The 22,049-nt window shown below is 37.7% G+C and overlaps 1 protein-coding gene across 17 annotated transcripts in view; it reads right to left on the bottom strand.

Annotated features, from left to right (window-relative positions):
- Nucleotides 1–22,049, bottom strand: part of LOC131430093 (TLD domain-containing protein 2) — a 514,027-nt gene that overhangs the window by 246,594 nt on the left and 245,384 nt on the right. For 12 of the 17 annotated variants that reach the window (XM_058594759.1, XM_058594760.1, XM_058594754.1 and 9 more), the window contains exon 2: nucleotides 16,621–17,483. The exons of the other annotated variants lie outside the window; for them this stretch is intronic. In XM_058594759.1, coding sequence (XP_058450742.1) covers nucleotides 16,621–17,441 — 821 coding nt within the window. In that variant the 5' untranslated portion in view covers nucleotides 17,442–17,483. The remainder of the gene's footprint in view (nucleotides 1–16,620; nucleotides 17,484–22,049) is intronic. 17 annotated transcript variants of the gene reach the window in all.

Here is a 22,049-nt window from a genome sequence, read left to right as displayed (position 1 = left end):
TTCAAACAACTTCCACCATTAAATTAGTATAGAAACTATTTTACCTTTCTCTATAAAGAAGACATAGAATTGTTGAAAACACCAACTTTTGATCGGAGTCCGAGAACATCCCAGAATTGAAAAAATCGGAAATGTCCGTGTTTGTTATACGTGATTACAACAATTTTAGGCTTTTTTAGAAGCCTAAAATATGGCACTTCCTGTTCTAATAATCAAATTCGTATAGTTCAATAGTGAACACTTGCGGCTCCGTAGAATCAATCTTACGAGTAGAAGTGACGTAATCGACGGATCGCCTAATTTATCGGAATTACCGACATAGGGTTCTAAAAATATGATCGTATGAGTGGTGTATTCTCGCGAAATCTCACGTATAGAAACTACCTTGACGTTCTTTCAGTATTTTGGGGAGAAATTATTCCAACAAACGATAGCTAGCTACAAAAACCAGAATCTTTATCTTCGCCTTCGCTGACCTTGATATGCCATACGGGAATAAGATAATTACACTTTTTTTGTTTAATTTATTTACACCGATTTATATTACCGATAAGCCATTACAAGATGTAGTTAAATACTTGCCTTCGCACATGTTATAGATAAATAGGATCGTATTTGCAGTTAAGTCTGCTCTACTTCATGGCAGTGAAATGTTTTTAGTTGCGTTTAGGCTTACATACTACTCAATCATTATCCATCGAAAACAGTAAACAATCATTTCATTGTTTTGCGATTTGTTTCCTTCTAACAAGTTCTAACAAGAAGCGCAAATGACTTCACCATCGCGCAATAAATCAACAAGCTCAAGTACTAATCAAGCACAATTATAAACGCAAACAGCAAACATTGTCACTTCGACGCAAAACGGTACAGACAACCCTCGAGCGCCCGATCGGTCGCTTCGATCAACCGTTAACTCGTTGTACAATCGAACCGATTCCTTTCGGGCGCTCGAGGAATAATGGCGCAGCAGTGCTACTGGTTTCGTTTTCCTTTTACTGTGAGGCGGCGATTAATTGTGTTGGAACCCGAAATCGTTAGTTTGTCGAAGTCGTTTGCAATGGCATCCTAAATCAACTGTGTTACAATTGGAAAGAAACGGTCCCCACAGTTGGAACTACGAAGATAGATTATGGAAGTGGTACTGGTTCGACCGAAAGATGTTTAAGCTTAAGTGTTTATATGTGGTTTGCAATCAGGAATCCTCGGTTGTCATTCAAAACAAGGCAAGGAAATGTAATGATCGATAAAAATTCCAGCATTTTGTATTTCCCATCACAAGCAACAAGCTTTAAATAGATTCAAAAAATCATAAATGTGAATCAATTCGCATAAACATGATTAAATGGGATTTCTCTATGCCGTGGAAGCGGTAAACGATTAATCGTGGGATGAAAAAAAAAGGACTTATCGATGCTTTACTTACATAACAAGAAGACGATCGCTCATTTAAATTTTACACGTGTTACACGAAACAGTTGATCTGGATGGGGTTCAATGCATACAGTCATTTGTTTTACCCGGAAACTAGAAATCCTTGTAAACTGAGGCCTTTTTTTACGCAGTTTTCATGTGTTTTTTGTGCGGTTTTTTGCGCGGATTTCCGAAGCTACGCAGTTTTTTCACGCGATTTTTCAAAACTAACAGTTCGGCTGAAAAGTTCGTATCGTTCAATAGAAACATACATTTTTTTGCCAAAATTCGTTTTTATTATTAAACATAATTGCCATCAGAGGCGATACAGCAATTATAGCGATCTTCTAACTTTTCGATACCATTTTTGTAGTACGATTTGTCCTTTGCATCAAAATAGACCTCAGTTTCAGCGATTACCTCTTCATTGATTCTAAATTTTTTATCAGCGAGCATTCTCTTGATGTCTGAGAACAGGAAAAATTCACTGGGGGCCAAATCTGGAGAATACTGTGGATGAGGGAGCAATTCAACAGCTCCAAACACTGCTCAGAATCATCAATTCGTTGTTGTTTTTGATCGATTGTGAGCTCACGCGGCACCCATTTTGCACAAAGCTTTCTCATATCCAAATATTCGTGAATAATATGTCCAACACGTTCCTTTGATATCTTTAGGGTGTCAGCTGTCTCGATCAACTTCACTTTACGGTCATTGAAAATCATTTTGTGGATTTTTTTCACGTTTTCATCGGTAACAGCCTCTTTTGGACGTCCACTGCGATCATCGTCTTCGGTGCTCATATGACCAGTACGAAATTTTGCAAACCACTTACGAATTGTTGCTTCGCCCGGTGCAGAGTCTGGATAACACTCATCAAGCCATTTTTTGGTATCGGCGGCACTTTTTTCCATCATTTCATTTTTCATCACACGAAATTCCTTTTTTTTCATATTTTTCACTATAACAAAAGTAGCTTCACTCAAAATGCAACATCTCACAAACTAATAATCAGACAGCTGTCAAATTTATACACGTTTCTTTTGAAGGTTGGTACTAACTGAAAATGGTATGGATTTAATTCTAGTGGCGCCCTCTCATAGAAACGATACGAACTTTTCAGCCGATCTGTTATTCGGTTTTCTAGTTTTCACTTAGAAATGCACGAATTTACGTGCATTTCCGAAGTTACGTGGTCCCAGAGTCCATTTTTGACAAAATATTTTTTAGATTACACTAATTCTCTACATGTCACGCATGTCCAAGATATTTGACATCAACTTTTTTTTCGATTTTCGGAAATCTCTCTAAATCCCAAAAGGGAGCGGGTCATTTTGTCGAAAGTCGTTACGCCGAATGTCGTTCCGCCGAATGCCATTTCGCCGAAAGCCGTTTCACCAAATAGGTAATTTCGCGGAAAGGGTTATTTCGCCGAAAAGGTGATTTCGAATACATCATATTTTTTGTGTTATGTGTCCTGGATAATTGAATTGGCGCAGCCACATAACCGAAACTCAGATGGCTCGGCGGCTCAAAGCGGAGAAAATGGCTGCTTCTTGCATATAAACCTGTAATCGTCTCGTTTGCCCGGTCTACTCAAAGCTTGGTTTCTCTGCTTTGGTTAAGCCCAAACGAGCGGTAGCGAGGTCGGACAGCACACGAACCAAAACGATATGGTAAAACTGCAATTGCAGCGAAGCTGAATTGGATATTTTTTCATTGACACTTAGTTGTCGGGAAATACCGCAAACAATTGCCTGGTAGATCGAGTAATAAAGTCGACAAGTTTTCTCTGTCTCTGGACCATTTCAGAAGTACGATTGTAGGTCAACAAAACAGTAGTAGACATAATCATTTTTTATTTGTCCTTTTTTATCAATTCCAATCACGATATTAAGACTAATGAAGAATTCGGCTAAATGAACCATTCGGCGAAATGGCTTTCGGCAAAATGACCCTGATCCATTTTAAATCAATTCCAATAACGATATCAAGACAATTGCAGGTTTTGGAGAAATTGCCTTTCGACAAAATGGCATTTGGCAAAAATTCATTCGACGAAATGTCATTCGGCAAAATGATTCTGATCCGTGCCAAAGTCGATTTTTTTAAAAAGAAATTTTTTTCAGATTGCACCAGATCTGGACGTTTCATGCATTTCTAAGACATTTGTCACAAAAAAAAATCTTTAGTTTTGCGGTTTTTTTTACGCCGGTTTCCGAAGTTACGCGGGTTTTTTTACACGGATTTCCGAACATGCGCGTATAAAAAGACATCAATGTCCACAGCTTTCAGCAAAGACTCCGGCCACATTGACATACCCTTATCAGTTTCCACATTAACAAAAACATGATATAGAACATACATTCTGGGAATTACGTGAATCGCTTCTTATGAAAGGTGAACTAATTGTAGTCCAAATCAATCTATGCCACTACAGGTGTTCCTCAAGGCTCAAAACTAGACTCTCTTATTTTTATTTTGTACGTAAACGATATTTTCTTCTTACTCAAACATCTAAAAGTGCAACAGACGACATGAAGCTCTTTATGGAAAATATAAAATGCTGAAATATTCCAACACGAAATTAGCGTTTTCAATATTTTATACATAAAAAGGTTACTTTAATTGAACGTTAAGAATTTTAACTCAACATCAGTTAGGAGAAAAATCTTTTATAAAAATTCTTTTATTGGTATATATTTAAGGGGGATACTCTTTGAAACGATTGAAAAAATAATCTATTTTTTTTGTTGCACAGAAACAAAAAGAAAGGGACAACAAACGTTCGAGGATAAGAAAAAGGGGAGTGGGTTATGTCAGAGACATAACCGGATGACTTGAGTACGATCCAGATGCGGAATTTAGTTCAAAAATCTTCAGAATATAGTTACACTTCTAAAATTGTGAAAATGAATCTTGGATCTTAATCCGGCATTATGAAGCTGAGCTCCATAATCTAGTTTCTATAGAACACATTTCAGAACAGATTTCTGTAAATATAAATGAGTTTTCGATCTGTTGTTTCAAGAACTTCTGAACAAGAACTTGAACCTGGATTTCGGTCTGCGGTTTCAATACTTCAGGCTCCGAATTCTGATCATCAATTCTCAGTCTGAAATCTGGACTGGAATTCTGCTCTAAACCACGAGTTCTGTTCCATAATACTGTTTCAAAATTCAAATCCAAGTTCAGAATTTATATCCGAAATTAGGTACCAGAGTTCAGGTCTAGAATCAAGATCCTGATCTCAGTTCCAGATTTCGGTTCCAAAATCCTGGCTTAGAATCAAGTTCTCAAATTCGGTTTGAAATCTGGAACTCCAGAAATTTGGAATTCGATTCTGGCCCTGAAATTTTGACGAGGAACTGAATTTTAGATCTGGATTCTGGTAATGAAAAAAATCCTATCTTGAATTTTGAAACCGAATTCTAGAATTTCATGCTGTACCTGGATTCTGGTCGGAACTGAAAAAGGCAACTACGCACGCTAGAATGAATGAAGTATAAAATTTGTACCTTCTTTACATATCAAATGTTTAAGAAAAATTTAATTTCGAAATATTTGTGGCTATCTCACACTACTAAAAATTCTATCACAAATTCCTGATCATATCTCCGATAACGTGGAGAAATAATTATGTTGATACATTTAGTAAAACAAGAGATACCACTTTCCCAGAAAGTGAATTTTCTAATTCGATCATAAAATTGCGATATCGCAGATTTTGATTTTTGCGATAGTTGATTTAACTAATTTCTTTTTGATTCAACCAAAATGGTTTTTGATTTGCATATATTCAAGTAGTTGAAAAATATGTTGTTTTGAATGCTGTCAAATGCCGGAGACAGTTGAAAGCAAAACAATAATCGCAATGCGAAATCAACAACTTTTTTAGTTGAAATCTGTTCGCGTCGCTTCAAAATGTCAATGAAAACAACATCGATGGTAAAAGCGTTTGGTGAAATTGTGTTAATTCGGTTTGAGAAATTTATGATAACAAGTGTTTATCTAGCAGCGGTGTTGTGATAAAGTTAACCTTGTTTAAGATGAAAAAGATTCGGTGACAAATTAGAAAATTTTAATGAATGATCATCTCGTAATCTTTCAGGTATGCGCAAAAATTTTATGCTTCAAATTCGATCATTATTTACTTCCAGCAGACTGTTTTACTACCAGCTGTTTGTTACCGATGATGATGTTCATGCATTAGCAATAAAACGCTTTTTGACATGAATTTAATTTATAAAAGTAACAGGAGCGAAGGGTTTCAAACGCACAGAACGCGCTTCGATTGAATGGCGCGTTTGAATTGCCGTCGCAAAATTCCAATTCCCAGCGGTTTATGCACCCAAGCTCATATAAATTGACTAAAATTATCAGTGCATAACTTTAGTTCAACCGTTTGAAGGCATCATTTTGGTAAATTTAATAATTTCGCTAATTTACTCGCCCCTCCGGGCACTTTTGCTGATTAAAAACGTTTTCTACATTAATCATTTCCGATCGAATCAGAAGTATTTTTTTTAGAATTTAGATATTTACTGATCTCAAAACAAACAAACAAATAAAACCGATTTATTTTTCAACTAACAGAATTTTGTTTCAATAACAACACCAGTTATTTCAACTAAAATATTTGTTGAAATTGAAAGGTATGTGTCCTCACTAATTGACAACATTTTTGCCTTTCTCTATAGAAAGGTATTAGAATTGCTGGAAAACCGACTTTCGAACGGAGCCTCGGAGACCCATAGTGTTATATACCATTCGACTCAGTTCGTCGAGATCGGAAAATGGCTGTGTGTGTGTATGTATGTGTGTGTGTATATGTGTGCACTTTTCGAAGATATTTGAACGCGCTCAATTTTCTCAGAGATGGCTGAACCGATTTGAACAAACTTGGGCTCGTTTGAAAGCTACTGTCGGACCATTGATCAAGTTCGAAGATCAAATGGCTGTGACTTTTGGTTCCGGAGATATGATTGTATAAGTGACGTAACCGACAAAAAGCGTTGTATTTGAACGCGCTCAATTTTCTCAGAGATGGTTGATCCGATTTTAACAAACTTGGGCTCGTTTGAAAGCTACTATCGGGCCATTGATCAAGTTCGAAGATCAAATGGTTGTGACTTTTGGTTCTAGATATATGATGGCATAAGTGACGTAACCGACAAAACACGATGATTTTTACCGCTCTTATATATATAAGGGTGCCAAAATTTTGGGATCACCTCTATTTTCGTTAAGTTCTAGTGCTCAAAAGTTCAAGCACCTCGAAAAAAGCCTTCATGCAAAATTTGACCTAAATCGGACATGCTTAAGGGGTGCTGCCCGGTGGTAAAGGTTTGACAATTTTCGATCTTGAAAAAGCACCATAGGGGGGAGTACATGAAATTTCCAAAATCGAAAATTTTTTGTGATGCCGAAACTCTTAAAACTGCATGAAACATCAAAATTTAGTGTCATCTCAAAAAAAAAATTTTCTGAAATAATCAACTTTCTGGGACTTAGAAAAATTTTCATATTTTTCTAAGTCCCAAAAAGTCGACTTTTTCAAAAATTTTTTTTTCGAGATGACACTAAATCTCGACGTTTCATGCAATTCTAAGCCTTTTGGCATCAAAATTTTTTTTTCGATTTCAAAAATTTCATGTACTCCCCCCTATGGTGATTTTTCAAGATATATGAAAATAAGACTAAGAAGGCTTTTTTTTAGATTAGCATCACTGATTACAAATAGGCAACGCAAATGTCAAGCACTAATTTGGAAAAATGATGCTGACTGTGTGACATAAACACTGAAGCATGCTTTTGTGAACTACTCGAATCAATCTGAATCAATTAGTTTCGAAATTAGTATCCGAAATTATTTAATAAAATTATGAAATACATTTTCATGAGACTGTTATGAAAGAAGAGAAAGGCATTATCACACCACTAGGTGGATTAAGAAGGGTTTTTTTTTCAAACAGTTGAATTAGTTGTTTCAACCATCGTTTCTGCTAATCGAAAAACAAAAATGACAGTTTAGTTAAAACAACAATCGATTAGTTTTACCAAATTTTAACCAATCGAATTCAGAAAATCAACTGATATTCTGGTTGAAATGGGATCGCGGGTGGTTCCGTGTGCCTCATAGTAAAGTAAGACGCTTTCACGTCATGAGAAAAACAATAAAAAAGGCGGACATATTAAATATAGTTTTCCCGTTCACACGACATCGTCAGAAGTTGAACTCTGATGCAACCAAATGAAATGAAAATATTCAGAAAACTCTAGAGCGTGAACTTTAGGTACTATAAGTATCATTAATATTTAGCAACATATAAACATACAAACAAATGAACAAGAAAAACAAATTTTTTGTTGTTTTCATTGAAATTTAATATATTTAAAACTAACTTTATATGCACATTAGAGGTTTACGCACTTTTCTGAATAACATCAAATGAAATTAAAAACCTGTCTTAATCCACCTAGTGGTGTAATGATGCCTTTCTCATGTACATATAATATTGTGGTATTCTATTCAAAAATTTTCTCTTCGATTTTTGAAAGAAACCAAGTGATTGTTTATGCATAACATACAGAATAAAACAGTGCTTTGATTGCGTAAGCCATCCATAAGAAAACGAAATGGGTTCACTATTATATGCACTTCCGGCACCGGAACCCGAGAACCGGTATAGACAAAGTCGGTTCGTACGGCAACCAACTAACATGACACACAAACTCTTCTAGTACGCACTCTATAACTCCGGATTCGGAAGTCGGATCCGGATGAAATTCAGGAATTCCGTATGGGACCAGAAGACCTTTCATTTGAATCTAAGTTTGTGAAAATCGGTCAAACCATCGCTGAGAAAAGTGAGTGAGAACCATTTTGGTATATATGACCACTATTTCCGGTACTTCCGGAACCGGATACCGGGAGCCAGGATAGCCGGAATCGGTTTGTTTAGTTGCCTACTGATAATGACTATCGATTTGTGTAGTTTTGAGACCAGTTTAGAAAAATTTTCACGTTTTTTGTTTCGCCGGTTAAAGTGACGGTGTACAATATTGAACACACTTTACCCTATAATTTCGGAACCGAAAGTCGGATCCGGATGAAATTCAGGAATTCCGTATGGGACCAGAAGACCTTTCATTTGAATCTAAGTTTGTGAAAATCGGTCAAACCATCGCTGAGAAAAGTGAGTGAGAACCATTTTGGTATATATGACCACTATTTCCGGTACTTCCGGAACCGGATACCGGGAGCCAGGATAGCCGGAATCGGTTTGTTTAGTTGCCTACTGATAATGACTATCGATTTGTGTAGTTTTGAGACCAGTTTAGAAAAATTTTCACGTTTTTTGTTTCGCCGGTTAAAGTGACGGTGTACAATATTGAACACACTTTACCCTATAATTTCGGAACCGGAAGTCGGATCCGGATGAAATTCAGAAATTCCGTATGGGACCGGGAGACCTTTCATTTGAATCTAAGTTTGTGAAAATCGGTCAAACCATCGCTGAGAAAAGTGAGTGAGAACCATTTTGGTATATATGACCACTATTTCCGGTACTTCCGGAACCGGATACCGGGAGCCAGGATAGCCGGAATCGGTTTGTTTAGTTGCCTACTGATAATGACTATCGATTTGTGTAGTTTTGAGACCAGTTTAGAAAAATTTTCACGTTTTTTGTTTCGCCGGTTAAAGTGACGGTGTACAATATTGAACACACTTTACCCTATAATTTCGGAACCGGAAGTCGGATCCGGATGAAATTCAGAAATTCCGTATGGGACCGGGAGACCTTTCATTTGAATCTAAGTTTGTGAAAATCGGTCAAACCATCGCTGAGAAAAGTGAGTGAGATCCATTTTGGTATATATGACCACTATTTCCGGTACTTCCGGAACCGGATACCAGGAACCAGGATAGCCGGAATCGGTTTGATTAGTTGCCTACTGATAATGACTATCGATTTGTGTAGTTTTGAGACCAGTTTAGAAAAATTTTCACGTTTTTTGCTTCGCCGGTTAAAGTGACGGTGTACAATATTGAACACACTTTACCCTATAATTTCGGAACCGGAAGTCGAATCCGGATGAAATTCAGGAATTCCGTATGGGACCGGGAGACCTTTCATTTGAAACTAAGTTTGTGAAAATCGGTCAAACCATCGCTGAGAAAAGTGAGTGAGAACCATTTTGGTATATATGACCACTATTTCCGGTACTTCCGGAACCGGATACCGGGAGCCAGGATAGCCGGAATCGGTTTGTTTAGTTGCCTACTGATAATGACTATCGATTTGTGTAGTTTTGAGACCAGTTTAGAAAAATTTTCACGTTTTTTGTTTCGCCGGTTAAAGTGACGGTGTACAATATTGAACACACTTTACCCTATAATTTCGGAACCGGAAGTCGGATCCGGATGAAATTCAGAAATTCCGTATGGGACCGGGAGACCTTTCATTTGAATCTAAGTTTGTGAAAATCGGTCAAACCATCGCTGAGAAAAGTGAGTGAGATCCATTTTGGTATATATGACCACTATTTCCGGTACTTCCGGAACCGGATACCAGGAACCAGGATAGCCGGAATCGGTTTGATTAGTTGCCTACTGATAATGACTATCGATTTGTGTAGTTTTGAGACCAGTTTAGAAAAATTTTCACGTTTTTTGCTTCGCCGGTTAAAGTGACGGTGTACAATATTGAACACACTTTACCCTATAATTTCGGAACCGGAAGTCGAATCCGGATGAAATTCAGGAATTCCGTATGGGACCGGGAGACCTTTCATTTGAATCTAAGTTTGTGAAAATCGGTCAAACCATCGCTGAGAAAAGTGAGTGAGAACCATTTTGGTATATATGACCACTATTTCCGGTACTTCCGGAACCGGATACCGGGAAGCAGGATAGCCGGAATCGGTTTGTTTAGTTGCCTACTGATAATGACTATCGATTTGTGTAGTTTTGAGACCAGTTTAGAAAAATTTTCACGTTTTTTGCTTCGCCGGTTTAAGTGACGGTGTACAATATTGAACACACTTTACCCTATAATTTCGGAACCGGAAGTCGGATCCGGATGAAATTCAGAAATTCCGTATGGGACCGGGAGACCTTTCATTTGAATCTAAGTTTGTGAAAATCGGTCAAACCATCGCTGAGAAAAGTGAGTGAGAACCATTTTGGTATATATGACCACTATTTCCGGTACTTCCGGAACCGGATACCGGGAACCAGGATAGCCGGAATCGGTTTGTTTAGTTGCCTACTGATAATGACTATCGATTTGTGTAGTTTTGAGACCAGTTTAGAAAAATTTTCACGTTTTTTGCTTCGCCGGTTTAAGTGACGGTGTACAATATTGAACACACTTTACCCTATAATTCCGGAACCGGAAGTCGGATCCGGATGAAATTCAGGAATTCCGTATGGGACCACGAGACCTTTCATTTGAATCCTAGTTTGTCAAAATCGGTTCAGCCATCTCCGAGAAAACCTAGTGAGATTATTTGACACATACACACACACACACACACACATACATACACACACACAGACATTGCTCAGCTCGATGAACTGAGTCGAATGGTATATGACACTTGGCCCTCCGGGCCAATTTTCACTAGTCAGTTTTTCAAGTGATTGCATAACCTTTCTATATGAGAAAGGCAAAAATGCTTCGTGTCGAATGATTTAGCAGTTTTATTTTTATTGAGTGGCTTGGCGGTTTAATGCCTACAAGACAGTTGTCGAATGTTCGAAACCCGGAAGAATTCTAAGTGTCAGTAGGATCGTAACAGCAGCCATCCAATGGTCCTGTACGTTATAAATCGATGGTAATTCATGTTTGGAAATTACTTCATTAGCAAATTCATTGGATAACTTTGGCATTGTTCTTATCATTTGAAATGACTTGCCGCATTTCAAATCATAATAAACTGCATGATGTTTGCTTAAATAAACAGTAATTGACAAATACTCAAAAATACACACAAAGATAAAACCCAAATTGAAATACTTATGAGACTCATTCGGTTACTTGATTTTAGCAGCGTGTTCAAACTCTCTACCAAAAGTAACTTCTTGAAGCATTTACGGTTTTGGTGTGGAAGATAAAAAGGAAAAACATTTGATCGCGGTGTTGACTACAAGCTGACTTTATGGAAATTTGAGTACAAATTTGTTGAGTACGCATTCGAGTTCAACATACATCGAGGCTTCGAAGCAAGAGCAGCGACCCGTCAAAATTGTGCTTGTGCATCACGAAAATCCATACTACTCGCTCGCTAAATTGTCAAAATTGATAATTGTGTAGTATTCGGAGATCGTTTGTCAGCAGCCAGTAAGTCTAGATCGGGATGTAATCGGAAGCCGGATGTCACGAAAACGTCGAAAACTGTTACAGATCCATAATTTGCCCATGTGTTAATTCTGAATCATGTGATAAGAAAGCCAGGTCGGTCGTTCACGCAAACAGTTATAAAAGTTTTATTGCAGGGTACAGGGTGATGAAATCAACATTCAGACTTTCAGATTTCAAACAGCTCCTCGAGCAGGAATATTCTACGGTTGATGGAAGAGATTTTCGAACGCATTGAGCTGTCGAAGTTTGCAAAGAAATATCTCGTGTGGTGATCCACCTCGTACAATGACATCTAAATCGTTAACGGATTTTATTTCTGTTTCTCCGGTCCGGTATTTCAAAAACTATTTTTGCCTTGCTATGTACGTATCCGGTTTTCTGCGTTTCAGTATTTGGATTCAAACATACTTAAACGGATTTCCAAACTAAGTTGCTCGCATCCTTTGCATTCATTTGCAGCAATTCCATGAGAGAAACTGATGAACGATCTCTCAGAATTTCGTAATATTTGAAAGAATCGTTCTCCATCGAAAAATATTGGATCCGCATTTTTTATATTGCCATTAGGGTGACCATTTCCTTGTTAGGGTGGATAAAAAAATCGATTATTAAGGTAGCGCTGCTTCCTCTTGCTTTGTCACCGAATTCAATACTAACCCGAATAACGAAAAATCGAAACCATACGATTGTTGATAAATGATTTTACTATGCATTTGGCGAATAATATCAGTTAGAAAGCATTTCTTTCGCGATATTTTGTGCTAGTTTTGTTAAACATTTAGTTTTTATTGTGAAAGAATAAGGAACATTTATTTTTACAACTCGCACGAAATCTTTCGATAAAAACGTCGGCACAATTTCTACACGAATCGATAGAAAAATTAATTAACTCGGATCGTATGTTCTTGGAAATTCCGTTTTCTTCCCCGTTCTCTCGCAATTTCGAGTGAAGTGCGTGAAACCCCGGGATAGGCAGCGAACTTCATCGGACCACGGCGAAGCGATACATTTTTTTGTCGTGAATACGACTTACTTTACTATGGGGTGCCTTTTCAAAATTAGCCATATGGAAGAATGGGCAGAACTTAATCGTGAATATCTCGACTTGTATTAATGGTAGCAACATAATTCTTTCACCATTTCATCAAAAAAATGATCAGGAATTTGGGATAATATTTTGAACAAGGTGAGATAACCACAAACAACTCAAAAATTAAATTTTCTGAAAATTTGAAAACAACGCGGAAAACTCTTTACTTTCGCTTGGATTTTTCGCGCAAGGACGACGATTTTGAGATAGTCAAGCACATATCTTCAACTGACTGCGTATAAAAGGGGAACCGTGGTCGAAAATCGATCATTTCTTCTTGTGCGTTGGAAGGAAGCGGACGTCGTGGGAATGATTTAGTCAACCAGCAGCTTCGGAGAGTGCACTTTCTTTCTCAAACGCTCAGGCCGCAACTCTCGTTTGGACTTCAGTCTGCCAGTGGAGCAGTTGGCAATGAAAGCAAGCCTTTCGCGTGTTATAAGGCCTCAAACACTTAGGTCGTGCTTCATTTGGACTTCAACCGTCGCGGGCAGCAGTCGTCAATGCTTTCATTTGGATTTCGGTCGTCAGGTGGAGCAGTCGCTAGTAACAAGAACAGAACTTTAGCGTTGTACAAAACCTCAAACGCTCAGGTCGCAGAGCCACCTGTTGGTGGTCGTTTGCATTGGAGCAAAATACAACGGAAAATGGACAATGTGGAACATTCTGCAAAATCAGCCCTTCCAATGGCTCTAAATGTTACCTAAAGAACTATAAAGATTGCTTCTTTGTAAATCTAAAATAAAATTATCAGTGTAGTGCAAATCTAAGATAATTTGATCAGTTTTTTGTAATTTTCACAGTTCTAAAACAGTGTTTAAAATCGTTTATATCCAATCAGTGTTTAATATCTTAGAAAATTATACTATTTGGCTCTACTGCGATGCCAAAAATTAATCCCGTACAGCATTTTGATAGTATCTTTTACTAAAATATTGAAATCCGAAATGAAATAATCGACATCAAAATTCTCTAAGGTGCCATTTAGAACCATAATTTTATACCCAAAGAATTATGCGAAATTTTACTGCACTATATTGTATACGGCCCAATTTTCAACCAGTTGTAGTTTGTAGTAAACTTTCTGCAGATTTGCTATATAAAATGCATAGCACCGACTCAGAAGCCATTCATTTCGAATTTGGCTGTCGTCATCGTGTTGATTATGGTGCGATCGAAGAATCTCCAAGCGAAATACAAAGCTTGTTACCGCAAGCGGAAGAAGCATTTGTAATATTTGTGTGTCAGAATGTTTAATGTAACTAATCTGTACTGTAGTTTAGGTGTATCGTTTCAAATTCTAGTAGTGTAAAAGGGCAAAACTCGCACAATTCACACTGTCGATCAACTAATTTATATTCGGAAGTATAAGTAAGGGTGCCAGTTTTATTCATATTCACGACATCCAGTTATGTCTCTGACATTACGCATCTGTACTTTTTAAATCCTAACTTTTGAACAACTCAGCTGATTCTTCTAATTTTACTATAGTTTTTAAGAAAAATATGCGAATATTGTGAAGTTAAAGTTTTGTGTTTCAAAAAGTCAATTGTATAATTTTTTTCACGGTTTTAGTGGTTTGTGACTAATGGACACTATGTCATTTTATATTTTGTTCTGAAAGCTGAAACATTTTAACATAACACATCTAAAAATAGGCGATGAATGTTTTTTGTTTTTTAGTTACCATTTTTTGAAAATTTCAAGTTTTCGTAGTTTTCGTGATTTTTCGATTTTCTATAAAAAATTATGTTATTGATAAATTCATTGATTTTGAACCACTCGATCGATTCCGCTAATTATTGGATATGTTGTCAATAAATGCCTATAGTTTTTCAGGAAAAATAAGAACATATTATGAAGTTGAAGTTTTGTATTTAAAAAAAGTCATTTGTATAACTTTTCAATAGTTTTCGTGGTTTGCGACCAATGGGCACTATGTCATTTTATATTTTTTTTCTGAAAGCTGACACATTTTTAGAAAACATATCCAAAAATTAGCGATGCATGTTTTTTTTTGTTTATGAGTTACAGTTTGTTTAAAATTTTCTAGTTCTCGTAGTTTCCGTGTTTTTTTTTCATTTCCTTTAAAAACGACGGTTTTGGTAAATTTATAACTCTTGAACCAATCGACTATCTTCGCTTATTTGTGGATATTTTGTCAAGAAATATCTGCAGTTTTTGGGAACAAAATGTGAATATTAGAATGTTGGAGTTTTGTATTTTAGAACGTCATTGGTATACCCTCTTAACGGTTTTAATTGTAGGTAAACCAATGGGCACTATGTAATTTTATATTATTCTTTGAAAGGTGAAACAATTTTACTTGACATATCCAAAAAAAAGCAGAATCGGCGAGTGGTTCAAAAGTTATGATTTTTTAATATATGTAATAGATTTTTGATGTGGAACACATCTTCATTTTCTATATAGGGGTGCATATCAGAAACTCAAGTAAAAATACACGTAGAAATGTGGTCAGGTTTTGAACACTTACAGCTCAGTCTATTTTTTATCAATTATTAATATTATTTCATCATTTAATTGGAAATATTTCTAAGTTTTGATTTGAATGTATCGAGCCACGTATTTTCAATTATATATGATTGAAATTTTTATTAGTAGCAAGCAGTGTTCTATTTTGTCTGTTAAAAATCTCTGGCATACCGGATTTCCCTGCCATATACGACGGTTTTGAAGGTGTAATCGATATATCAATGGGAAAGCATCGCTCTGATTGGTCAATCGATGCAAAAGCGAAGCTGTTAGAAGCACGCGAATCTATAAATAGAAATGAAATTATAGCTAACGTTTCAGTCCTACGCGTAGCATGCTAGAGGAAGGTTGTTGCTAGACAGCAAGACAAAAAGTGCCAAAAACCGATTTGAAGCTTTAATTGGTATGCTCTGATCTTGTGTCATGCGAGTTCGAATGAAATTCCATGCTATGTCGTTTTCGCCAGAGAAATTTGCAACTACTCCACTGTAAATTTTGAGTGCTTAAAATTAACTTCTAATTTTTATAAGATGAACTCGATTAATAATGAGAAAAATTTTATCGCTTCAACCGAAATCGCAGAATGGTAGATAAATTTAACGCTATAAAAACAACTGCTTGCATACAAAATTTGAACACAAGCTTGGCGAAGAGAAGCTATCTATATCCGTATCGCAAGTATGTACAAACATTTAATTGCATACATTTGGGCTATTGATGCAATTTTGTCGGCTACAAAACAAATACAAATCACGACAAACAGAGTCTATATTCTGGGTTCGCGTAATCGGTTCTGGTTCCTAATAAAGATCAATCTAAGCAGACTCTCGTGCATTTGCAGATTCAAAAAAGTGACGATTTATTGAAAATGTCGGTTATTAGACATTTTGGTTACCTTGTTCCACATCAATGGCTCAAACAACCCTATGGGGCTGATCCTTGTAGTGTTTTTATCCACCCTGACAAGGAAATGGTCACTCTAATGAAAAAATAAAAATAAATACCGGTCTAATATTTTCCGATGGAGAACGGTGCTTCCAAATATTACGAAATTCTGAGAGATCGTATATCAGTTTCTCAAGGAATTGTTGTATGAGAAAACATGTCTATAAATTAAAATTACATTTAGTAAAATTACTCATGAAACATTGTAAATACATACTCATAAATAATTCAGAAATCAACTCTCTCATACCGCAGTCCATTCCCCGTACTTACAATGATGTACCATAAACCAAACAAAACTCTATTCACCTCTGTTTGAGATTCTCCGGCACGAAAATGTTCCACCACGAGTGTCGCTTTTCGCGGCCATATTTGCTGCCGTACACGTCCAGTCCACCGGCGGAACCGAACCCATCCAGATCACCGATTCCGGTCACATCACCGCTGTCCAGTGCCGCCGTCATACCTTTGCGCCGTCGTCGTTCCAGCTTTGTTTGCCACGAGGACGAACGGCGTCGTTTCTTATCGTACCCATTGGCCGTCAGGTTTCCGTTGCTCGCCGAACTGAACTCCCCCAGACCGGTCCCGTTTGCGTCCGGCACCAGGGACGACGAACTGACACTGCTCGTGTGAACCGTGTAGTAATGGTTGGGTGAATCATTTTCGATATCCGATTCTGTGGTTTTGTGATACTTCTCCGGGATGGTGGCAATCGGGTAATTGTGGCTGTGGGATTTCGAGTCCCGCCGACCGCCACCGAGAAAGGCCACCGCAATCGAGCTGCGGCGTTTGTTATTTTTATCGGTGTTGTTATTACTGCGACCACCCAACAGCCCGATCGCCAGCGAGCTGCGTCTGGAAGTTTTACCGTTGAGGCCATTCTTTATGTTCAGTGTGTTGGTGAGTGTTTCGATGCGGCGATCTGTCAGACTGACACCGGACCCATTGGCGGTTGCGGCCAGCGGTATGTGGTGACCGTTGCCATTCTGGCTGTGATGGTTCTGTAGTTCGGACTGCAGCCCGTTGCTGAGACTAGATTCCTCCTCCAGGGAGACCAATGTGGGTATGGAACCGGTGCTGAGGTCCTTCCGGGATCGGTACTTGCCCGGAGTAGAGAGTATACTGGTCATGGTTTTCGATTTTGAACTTTATTTGTGTTTTTTTTGGTGATGCTGTTGAGAAAGTGAAAGGAGTTGTAAATGGTTAGCGACGATTGATTACGTAAGAAGCCCAAATGCCTCCGGTGAATATTTGATTGGAACCAATGTTTGCTCTAAGCCGCGCGGATCACATTTGTCATTTATTATGCTCTACTTGAAACTAAATTTCTATGCAGTTTAATGTCGCCCTTCGTGTGTGTCCAATTGTAAAGACGCATTGCTGTCTTCTAACAGAAGAAAAATCCTTATACTTAAGAAGATCAATCCAAACTAAATGGCATTTAATTTGATCAAATCAAAACGGATAGTCAGAATCAATCATCCAACTAAGCATTGTAATCGATCTATCGAAAATATTAACCACAAATCATGTTCACAAATCGACTGGTTTAGTAATCTCTTCATTAGCACGATTTTTACCAAAAAAAATGCCCAATAGCTGCCGTAACTTACCATGTATCAAAGACCGTAGGGCTACCAACAGTTTTCAAAAACCTCACCCACACCCATACCAAATCAAATCAACGAAGGGCTTGTCACTGCGTGCAGCGAAACCGGATCGCGAATCGTTTCTACCAATTAATGAATTATTATTATTCAAATACGCCCTGATCAAGGTTAGCCTGCCAGCCAACGAGAGCCTAGTATGTTCACTAGATTTATGAGCATGTGTGTCAATGTGCGAACGGTGACGGTGATATGCGTTGTCAAAGACCCTAAGCTGCATCGAGCCGGCAAACCCAGTTCCGCGGGCAGACGAGTGCGCACGAGACGAGCATGGGGCTGCCGATACGAAATGGAGCGGAAACCACTAATCCGCGGTCTGTTTCTAGGCGAAACCTGTTTACCGGAGCTGAATTATGCGTCAAGATCTGTACCGATCTGCTCTGCTTTGCTCTGTTGGTGGTTAGACTAAAGACGGTTGTTGTACCACTTTGTTTGTTCCCCAAAGCAGTCCACCGAACGGATATATGGAGATTAGCATGCAGCTGCCATCAGTAGATGCTTTGCGTATGAAATTATGATCATCCCTAGCGGCCCCCAGATTCGTCTGATGGAATTGATTGAATTTGACAAAGGAAAATATTTAAATTAGACTAAAAGTCATTTCAAATCAAGCCGCAGTTCCGCGTACGGTAATGGTGCTCGACTAATATGTGGTTTGACGATTCGTTTTGTTGAACAGTTAAGGCGATTGACAATGGTGTGACCTTCGTTGTTTCGGTATCATAAAAAATAGCTGCTGTACATTCTATGTGCTCGAATAACTTTTCTCAATCAGTGTCCCTGGCAAATTACTTCATTATATTACATATTAACAAACACAGAAATGAATAGCAAGACATCAGACTTCACGAACTTTGATTCGGATGAGATTTTGCAAGCGTTTTCAGTATGGTAAACCATTTGTTTTTTGCAGGGATGAAAAGATAAATTCGACTTTATACAGAACGGACACGGAAAGAAATCCGTTACTGCTGTCATGATTAGAAAATCATGAAACCAATCATTTTAATTTCTCATGAAACCATAAGCAATAAGCATTCTCGCATGGAAATAATGCATCTTCTATCTCAAGTAATGTGATAGATTGCTCAATAGATTAATGGTAAGATAAAAAGCAGACACTGAAAGTGTTTACTTGATCCTGAGGCATATTCAGTTCATAATTGTGTTGTTTTAACCAACGGGTGATAGAGAATTGACAATATAAAGCTTGTTTCAGATAGAATTGGAACAAAAACAATTGTCTGTATTTCAGTTATTTATTATTCAATTCAAGATCTTTTTTAATACAAATGTAGCGTTTTCTTCATACTTTGAAGAAAAAATACGGATAAAATTATTCGTCACGGTTTCGAAGGAATTCTCGATTTTTTTCCTGTAACACGGCTCATTAGGCGGCGCACACCTTCTTTGTCCATCGTTTGAGCTATCTTATTTCACAAGGTCGTCATCTGATTGATGTCTTTGACAACCTTTCCCTTTGCCTTGAGTCTCCTCTTCATGATTGCCCAGTATTTCTAAATAGGGCGGATCTGGGGGCAATTGGGTAGGTTAAGATTTTTCGGAACAAACTATACCCCTTTCTCTGCATACTATTCTTGAACGACTTTGCTGTAATGACAGCTTTCCAAATCTGACCAAAACATTACGGGATGGTCGTGGGATCGAATGAACGGCAAAATTCGTTTTTGGAGACACTCTTTTTGGTATAGTTCCGATGTCATTGTCTTATTTGTAACGAAAACTTTCATTTTTTTGCCACAGCTGCAAATGCTCTGCCAAATCATAAATTTTCTTGCAAATTTGTCGCAAAAACAAATTTAAATTTGACTGGAGCATCCCCCCGAGCCGATGCCAAGTAAAATTTTTTTACCTAGGATTTGCCCGAAATCAGCCTTGACATAGGTTTCATCGTCCATCCCGTCGAACTTGGTCAGCACCTCGTCATATAGTTTCCGAGCACGAATTTTGACCACACTATTCTGTTTTATGGCGCGATTTGGCTGTTTGCTAGCTCGATACGACTTGATTCCTTCTCGGAGTCGAGCTCTCCTCACGGTACTATGGGCAGCACCGAATTTTCTGGCCAAATCACGGTCCGACAGATTAGGATTCCTCTTAATCGTCTTCAAAATCTTACCACGTAGTTTCCGGTCGACAGTTCCACTCCGGCGATTGGCTTCCGAATCGTCGTCAATGTTTCCTTATACCGTTTGATAACGCGCCATACGGTATTTCTGGGCAATTTCAGCTGTTTAGCTAGCCTAGATGCAGACCGCAATCGATTTTCCTAATAACTGTGCACAATTTTTTCCCTTCTTTCGGCTTCCATGTTGATTGTTTGCAAAGTACAGTCGATTTGCGGAATGTCAAAAATCATACGTGAAGCTGACAAAATTCACGACACGTGGGCGCCAAGAACTTCCAAATCCGTCCACCAGAAGCGCCACAATATGAGCAAAAGTTTGTTCCAATTCTAAATGAAGCAAGTTTTAGAGATAATGAATCGTAAATTGACATCATGAGAGACAAAGCACGGCTACGCTTTTCATCTGGCAAACATAAATGTAACAATTTGTGTGAATGTACACATTTCCACATATTTAATGTGACTGTTATTGTTAGAATAACATTCCAGAGCTAGCGTAAACCGAAAATTTTTCGTTCAATCACGACGACTTAGACGACTTTGCAAACGTTCAATCGGAAAATATAAAAGGAAAAATCAATCCACGGTATTTGCAAAAATTCGACATAGAGTTTCTTTTCAATAGGTTTGATTCACGCGTGTTTCATCATTCGTTAAAGTGTTTGAATTCAGAAACACAAAACCAAACTGCAGCAATGAACGCAAGCAAACACGTTATTTCAGGCGTCGTCGTTTCTCAACAACATAATATTTTAATTGGTAATGATTCAGATTAAAAGAAATACGTCGTGTTTTTAATTGTTTTGATACTCAAATGTACATCATTTGAGACCAGAGATGCCAGATCTGCCGATTTGTCTGTAAATCTGCAAATTTCGTACATAGTACTGCAGACATTTTTTGTTGTGCAGACTTTTGCAGACTTTTGAAAATCGAGTTTTTCGCAGACTTTCGTAATTGGCGCGACCTTTTTTTTTGCTCGCAAAATCAGTTTAGCGTATCATACTTTATAGAGAAATTGCTGCCAGCACGAAACACTTGATGACTGCAGATTTTTTTACGGATATACAGACTTTTGCAACCCTGTCTGAAGATATTCGAAATGTTTACCTGGCATCTCTGTTTGAGACATTAGTAAAAAATGCGTACAAAATAAGTTTATCACACCATTCCATTAGATTCATATTTGAAATCTTCATATTTTAAAACATAACGCATAACGCATATTTTAAAACATAACATAACTGAATTTATGTTGCAAAGATTATCATCGTAGCAGAAACACACCATTTTCAGACAAAAATATCATCGATCAGAAAACTAACTGAAAAAAGTTCATTATTGAACTTTGGCAAAAGTGATTTTCACTAAAACTTATTTCACATGGCGAAAAATCAGCTATGAAGGTCTTGTGGTCCCATACAAAATTCCTGAATATTATTTAGATCCGACTACCGGTGCCGGAGTTATGAGGTAAAATGTGCAAAAAATGAAAATATGTGTTCTAACTTTTCGCATAAATGAAACGACCGATTCTCGCAAACTCAGGTTCAAATAAAAGGTCCTGCGGTCCCATACGGAATTCCTGAATTTCATTCGGATCCGACTTCCGGATCCGGCAATATAGGGTAAAGTGTGTTAACAATTTTATACCATCACTGAAAAGGGCGAAAAAACGTAAAAAAAATCAAAATCGACCTTAAATCATCTCCAATTGGTTTTATCAGTAGACGGTCAAACGAACCGATTTCGGTTATTCTTTCTAGAATCGAAGAAAATTATTCTGAAGAATACCACAGTATTATGTATGATAGCATGATTGATATCAGAAAGGCACCATTACAATACTAGGTGGATTAAAACAGGTTTTTCCTTTATATTTTCTTATAGTAAAACATTTCAAGAATATCCGGTGAAATTTT

This window comes from Malaya genurostris, chromosome 2 (assembly GCF_030247185.1).
Source record: "Malaya genurostris strain Urasoe2022 chromosome 2, Malgen_1.1, whole genome shotgun sequence".
Classification (NCBI taxonomy): Eukaryota; Metazoa; Arthropoda; class Insecta; order Diptera; family Culicidae; genus Malaya; species Malaya genurostris.
This window is presented reverse-complemented; position numbering and strand designations above follow the sequence as displayed.